Below are 6,952 nucleotides of genomic sequence, written 5' to 3'. Positions count from 1 at the left end.
AAGCAGGTTGATTTCCAATCCCATTAAAAGTAAAATAATAAATATTAAATCCACAATGCTGTGCTGGTTGTCGGGTTCCTGTCAGGAGGGACTATCAACAAGACCTCTCCCCACAGTAGCACTCTCCCCACATCAAACATGGACAACAAAGCCACACAGATGTCAAAACCAACACAGAATAGATTAAAAGTCAATCACAGATTTCTCAATAAACTGTTAAACTGTACTGTTTAATACACCTTCACAGGAACCAAAATCTACTGTCCCATAGTTTTTCAATCACTTTAGATGGAAATTGTATGATAGGTATTTCATAAGAATATTTATCTAGCACCAGGTACCAAATTAACCTCCATGAATAAAATAAAATTAGTTTTGTCTTTTCTTAAAAACTATAGTAATTAAAATAGAAATGATAAAAAAAATTGTTCGTTAAAAAAATAAGGTAAAGCCAAACAGCATATATTCTAAAGACAACAGAGCTTATTTTTCATTTAAATAGGATTTCCCCCCATTGAATACCAAGATATTTGATAAGTACAACCCCACTAACTACATTTTGCCCCATGCAAATGATTCCCTTTCCAGCCAATGCTATGGTCTCTTCTTAATGTTTCAGAATCAATATTCACAATCATTTACACTTTGTAAAAGGCTAATTCAGGGATAATCTTTGATATTCCAAGGTAGAAATTCATCACAATTCACCTGACATAACAGGTAAGAGATTGGGAGTTTTCTGACAGTGACTTCAAGCCAATGGGGGATTAATGAAGATAAATGGTGCTTTTCTGGGAGCAAATTTGTAATACAGCTTCAATGGGGATATTTAGCTGCATACTTGCACACTGGTGAGCTTATAAAGATGTCACCCTCAGATTGAAAGCTAGTCAGAAATTTTCAGCTAGTTACATAAGACAACGCATGAATAACCCCAATTGAATCAACCCTTCCCTCCCACTTTGTTTCAAATATCAAATCTTGTTTTCCTGAGCTTTGAATATGACATTTCTGTAATCCAGACATGCAAAGTAAGTCTCTCGGTAAGATACCCCTTTCCTTGGCAAGAAAAATCTGGTGATTTTTGAGAAATTAATTTTTATAGTTAAATTAATGCAAACTTTACTGAGACTTATCAGCCCATCTTTGCCATACTGTGAAGTTCAGTACCTTGTACAGCAGTGATGCATGATGAAGCCCCGGAGTAGGTGACACTACCCCATTAGACTTTGGAGGGATCTTTAAACCTCCATTGAGCACCTGAAGAGGGCTTAGTGATTGTCTGGCAGACATAAACACATTGTCATACAAATGGAGAGATCATAGCTCGTTAGAAATGCTCCGGAGCTGTCCGAAAGTTGCCAAGGTAGTTAACAGGTAAATTTCTATTTGATGAGGACTGATGGTCCTGCATCTGTTCCTAGTTCTGACAAAAACTCACTAAATCAGTGGACAGTCAATAAAGTTCTCAGCTCGTCCAGGCATCACAAAGGCAAACGGAAGCTGGAAAGACCACAAATCTGCATTTATTCTTCTCTCAAGAAACAGTGACCGGCATGAGGAACATTCATAAAAGCTGTATGACTCTAAATGTTCATAAAAAATCTTTTAATGGACAAAAGAAGAATAACGGAGAGAACCATGGATGAATTGAAGCAGGAATCAGAATGGAGTCAAGTAAAGAACACAAAAACACAATTACTTCCACTTCAAATTATTATGAAGACATATTTAAGAGACCTATAATCTGTCTGCCAAAAAAGTGGCAAATCCTTTAACCCTTTCATAATGAGAAACCATGCATAAAATCATCGGGAAAAAATCAAGATTAAGTGTTGGTCTTTTTTTTCACTCTCGGTGCAATTGTACATTGATTTCTGGAAAAAAGCTTATAAACACTGACAGGATTGCTCCAGAGAAGTTTCAATTTGACTTTGGCACTTAATAGTGACTCTGCTATGGTCTGTAATCCCTAGCCATGAATACTGGTCGGGGTGTATTCCGAGAGGCTTCAGACTTGACAAGTCTTTGGAGTACCAACGCAATTTGGTAAAGTGATAAATATACAGAGGCCAGTCCTATCACCTTGGTTTCTATTGGTCCCTAAGCTTGTATAGCCCTCAGTCGTGATAACGACTAAACCTTAATATTCCTCATCGTCACATAAATAACTGCTTTCTCATCAGATAGAGCCCGAAATTTGAATACGGGACTCTACCCTGACAGAAAATAAATTTCTTACTTGCTGCTCCAATACATTCTTGCTAAACCTTAGCAAATAGAAGATTAGGGCAATTATTACTACAACAGGTTCCCCAAACGGAAATACGATGCCCAATAAATATTGCAGCATTTAAATTGTCCAAGTGAGTAGAAAAAATGGAGATAAAACTATGCAATCGGTAATCCCTTCATAAGAATATGAAACAGAGAGAGACTTGGGAGAAACGTACATACAATGACTAGCAGAAATCCCTGCCTTTCTCTTATCATCACAAGCCTCTTTCAGACCTAAGTCTTTGACAATGCTTCTCTTACTCCAATATATCAGCTTCTGTATTAAAACTTGGTAGTTCAGTGCTCCTAAATCACTGAGCGAGTAATAAACTCATTGCAAGTGAGATTTAGATGATTTTAATTCTATTACAAACAATCTAGGTGGAAAATTTTCAGTAATCAATCCAGAACCATGAATAGTTCCTTTCATTTAAACAGTTCTCCTACGTTAAGTCGTTTATCAATATGATAACTGAGTTTCAAGTTCTCTAACTGCCAGTCCAGCAAAAGAAGGCACTTCCTTTTCAAGCCTCATCCATAAAACCTCATGGTTGTAAAAAACATAGAGTTCAATAAATTACCTAGGTAACTTGTTTACTCATTCCAACCTCGCCATTTCTCTTTTTATACAAGAGACAGTAATGAAGTTTTAATCAATTTTCACATTTATATTTCAAGTCTTTATGTGAAAGAGACACTTGAAAAATATTTAAATGGGAGATAGTGATCACAAAATGGCCTTTAGGAACCACTTGTAACTGGGATTATTTTTGATTAAATCTTTAAATCGAAATTAAATCACTCTTTGACAAATTGGCTGTCACAGAGCAGAAGTTGGAAGGACTTGTGGTTGCTTGTACGTGGGACAACGAACTACACACATATTGACCTTTGACCTTAGGTTAGATACCCAATGTCATTATCTTGTCTTGCATTTACTGTACTTATAAATTTATATGTCTGACAATTTTCTTTTCATTCACAAGGATATAAATTTTAACTTTGAAATTTATATGATAGTGTTTTTTCAACTGAGACAAAATTATGTTACACATGAAACTGAGGCCATCCTTAACAAAATGGTTATTTGGAATTGCCGCATGGAGGTTTCTAGACCAAGGAAGAGGGGATTTTTTTTTTTCAAACCTGAAGTTTAACTTATTAAAAATATGTAAATAAAAAATTAAATAAATAAAATTCCATAAAAAAAAGTTCTTTATTTTTTGCAAGTTAAATTTAATCAACTGGGGTATGTATTTCAATGAGACAGAAGGCAATTTTAAACAAATACCGGTAGTAATTTTATTTTGGCCTGACTGTACTAAAAATTCATTATACAATTGCAAGGAACCCTTAGAGTTTTTTTGAAATACTGCAATTGGTGTAATTTTAGTTTAGTCTTCTACATGTTTTTTTTAGAAACATACTTTTAGTATCCTCTCTATGCCCTAGAAATCATGAGGCTATAAACTTGCGTTTCTCTTTTCATAAAGCTTTAAAATCATTTTTCTAAATGCTACCAACATTTTAGAATATATTTTAAAATTAATTAATAGGCAACATTGTTTTCTTTTCATAATTTTTTCAGTTATTGATAGATGGTATATGACGTATAAAGGTTTGAAAAAAGAGAAATCTACCTTTAAAAAATAAAACAAAAATTTTGTTATAAATATTTTAGGAAAGTAATCTTTTGAATTCAGAAAAATTGTATAAATTGAAAATAAATTTAAATATTTTTTCATAAAGAAATTAAATTACATTTAAACTGAATTGAATTTAATAAAAAATATACAGTCAGTAAATCTTCATTTATTTATTACTAATCTTAATATAATTAAATATACAGAAATATTTTAAAGTCATTTCTATGGTTTACACTTCTGATTCATTATTCTGGATTTAGAAACCAATATGTTATATTTTATAATCAATTTTTTTTAAAAATCGTTTAAATCTGTAAAATTTGCTTTAAAAAATAAACATAACTGCTGATCTGCAGTTAATTAAATACAGTTTTTAAAGCAGCACGCCTATGACAAAACTTTTTATATAAATGTGCATATATAAACATTATTCATTCTATTTAATTATTCATTATATTTCAAAAGTTGGATTAATATAATGGATAAGACTTAATTGTAATGAAATTTAAAACATTTTCAAAGAATCTTTATAATAAGAATAATCATATATATATATTATACTTGTCAATGTCATTTATGTCACCAAATGTTTTACACTAAAATACAGAATTTGTGTATGTATATATATTGATACCCTTTAAGAGGAAATTTTGCAAGTACATATGTACCAGTACAGATATAATATTATTTCGTTTTTGAATCAGTATACTGGTAAATACAATTGATAAAATAATTCCTTATTACTTTTATTATAAAAATCAATTTAACAAAGTTTTTTCACATACAGTTTGAATTTTAATCAGATATTCAATCCACGTACAATAAAATTAAGCTTGTTATAATTTAAAATGTTACAACTTTAATTTTTGGCATTATATATTTTTTTTAAATGAACATCCCTGAATTGAATGGTCTCAAAAGTTAAATTTTAGATTCAATCTATTCAGATTTTAAACATTACGGTCTGCCAAATTCTATTCCAGGGGCCTTTTTCTCCCACTGGTGTCAAAAAGGTTCCACAATACAGCCCATACAATTGGTCACACTACAGGCAATTAGCTTTTTATGACTCGGACCAATGGTCAGTTGATAAGCTGAGAACTTTAGCAACCTCATATAATCGACTATTGTTGAATACAAACATTCGATATTCAGATTGGCATCCAGTTCAGAAAGTCAAATCACAGGTTAAATAGTTTCATTTTAACTTAGCTATGTTAAATTTTAAAAAATCAAAATTTTTTATAAAAATATATAAAATCTTATATGTAACTACATTTTCTTTTATGAAAATTAATTTTTTCAAAAACAAATTTATTTTTTATTTAATTATTTAACATGTACCGGGTAGTACTAAATTCATTCATAATTATAGTTTAGTTATGTAATATTTAACTGCATTGGCCATTTTAGTCAATAAATATTTTTTCTTTAAAAAAATGTTAATTTTTAACATGATAAAACAGTAGATTGACACCTTATTGAGTTACAGGAGAAAACAATTAATATGAAACATATCATTAAATATCCTAACAGTTTACAGAATAGAAATTTAATGTTTCATTTATATTTTAGCATAAAATAAAAGCAAACAAATTCTGCTTAACAAATAAAGCTTTCTATTTTTTTTTTTAAAAAGGGTATTAAGTTCAAAATAATTGCTTTAGTAATTTCTTTTTCAAAACAATAAAAGTTTTTTAAAAAACAACTTACTTCTTAGCGTTCTTCCCTCATCAGGCGTTCCCCGGTCAAATTCTCCACCATCAGACAAGCCCTCAGAGTTGGTGACAGAGCTGATGCTATTGGGCCGTTCTTCCTTAATATGGGCCGAAGTGTTTGATTCTGGGCTACCGTCCCCTCTCCCTTCCTCTTCTTTCGAACCAGATTCCAATTTCGGCTTCTTTGCCGACGGTCCAAAAGCCGAGTGATAAGAACTTTCTGAGTCAGTACTGACGGGTCGGAATGCACTGCTGGCTGCCGGGGGCATGATTCCCATGTTTCGGTCAGACCGTACGAAATGTGGCACCCCAGAGTACATGGGAGGGGGGAAAGGGTCCCCTGGCCTGTACATTGTGAATGGAGGATTCCCGTACGGTGAAACCATCTCTTTTCCGTCCGCACTCGAGGAGTATGGATGAGGTGGGGCCGCTAGGCGCCCCCCTTCATGACCCTCAGCCGTTGAAGCTAGGACCATCAGAGCTGGTGAGGTGAGGGGATTCGGAAGGTAGGACGAATTTTCCATCGCATTAAACTGGGAGGCTGCAAGGACAGCAGCATGGTGAGAGAGAAATGGCTTTTGCCAAAAATTAAATCGAAACATTGCAAAGTCAGAAACTCCACTCATATTCAACAAAACGAAAAAAGTTTAGATTTCAACAAATCCAAAATGAATAATATATGTCTATTTCTTCATGACACACATAAACAAAAATTATGTGTCCATTTCATCCAGTTCCTTTTGTCAAATATAGTTAGTTGTAAATACTTAAATACAGACTCTAAGGACAACCCACTTTTATTGAGGCCTGCTTGTCAATTGATAACGCATGCGTACTGAAATCTTCACATGCCATATATGGAAAATGTCAACAACAGCTTTTAGTTCAATATAATAACAGGAAATTTTTACACCTTTTAGAAAAATACGGCAAATTTTGTAAAGTTAAAGCCATTTCAGTGCGTATCTTCTCTAAAAAATAAGAATTCAGTGTTGTTCAGTGTAAGATTAGGATGGATATATTTTCGCAACATTTGAATGTCTACATCAAGTATTCCGTCCTACCTATTAATTTTAGGTTTTGAAAAACGTTTATTTCCAAACACACTTAAACAAAAATAAGAGTTTGCAAACAATCATTGATATCAATTTTATCTATAGCAAATGTAAAATGATCTTGAAATTTTGAGATGACATGTAATTTTAGTGGATAATATTTACCTTTAATCTAGTATTACTGGAAAGAATTTCCCTCTATGTTGATGCCTCGTTTTCAAAATCATTTCCATTATTAGAATTGTGGGATATAACT

The 6,952-nt window shown here is 32.5% G+C and overlaps 1 protein-coding gene across 2 annotated transcripts in view; it reads right to left on the bottom strand.

The window, feature by feature from the left end:
• The window catches only part of LOC128167678 (E3 ubiquitin-protein ligase RNF220-like), a 21,568-nt gene extending 14,620 nt beyond the window's left edge, over positions 1–6,948 (bottom strand). Inside the window, exons 1-2 of one of the 2 annotated variants that reach the window (XM_052833532.1) lie at positions 6,862–6,948; positions 5,637–6,182 (exon numbers count right to left, since the gene is read on the bottom strand). In XM_052833532.1, coding sequence (XP_052689492.1) covers positions 5,637–6,165 — 529 coding nt within the window. In that variant the 5' untranslated portion in view covers positions 6,166–6,182; positions 6,862–6,948. Of the gene's footprint in view, positions 1–5,636; positions 6,415–6,861 lie in introns of those variants that run through there. The other variant, XM_052833531.1, reaches the window with a different exon arrangement.
• Positions 6,949–6,952: the final 4 nt, after the last annotated feature.

Source organism: Crassostrea angulata, chromosome 10 (assembly GCF_025612915.1).
Source record: "Crassostrea angulata isolate pt1a10 chromosome 10, ASM2561291v2, whole genome shotgun sequence".
NCBI lineage: Eukaryota > Metazoa > Mollusca > Bivalvia > Ostreida > Ostreidae > Magallana > Magallana angulata.
This window is presented reverse-complemented; position numbering and strand designations above follow the sequence as displayed.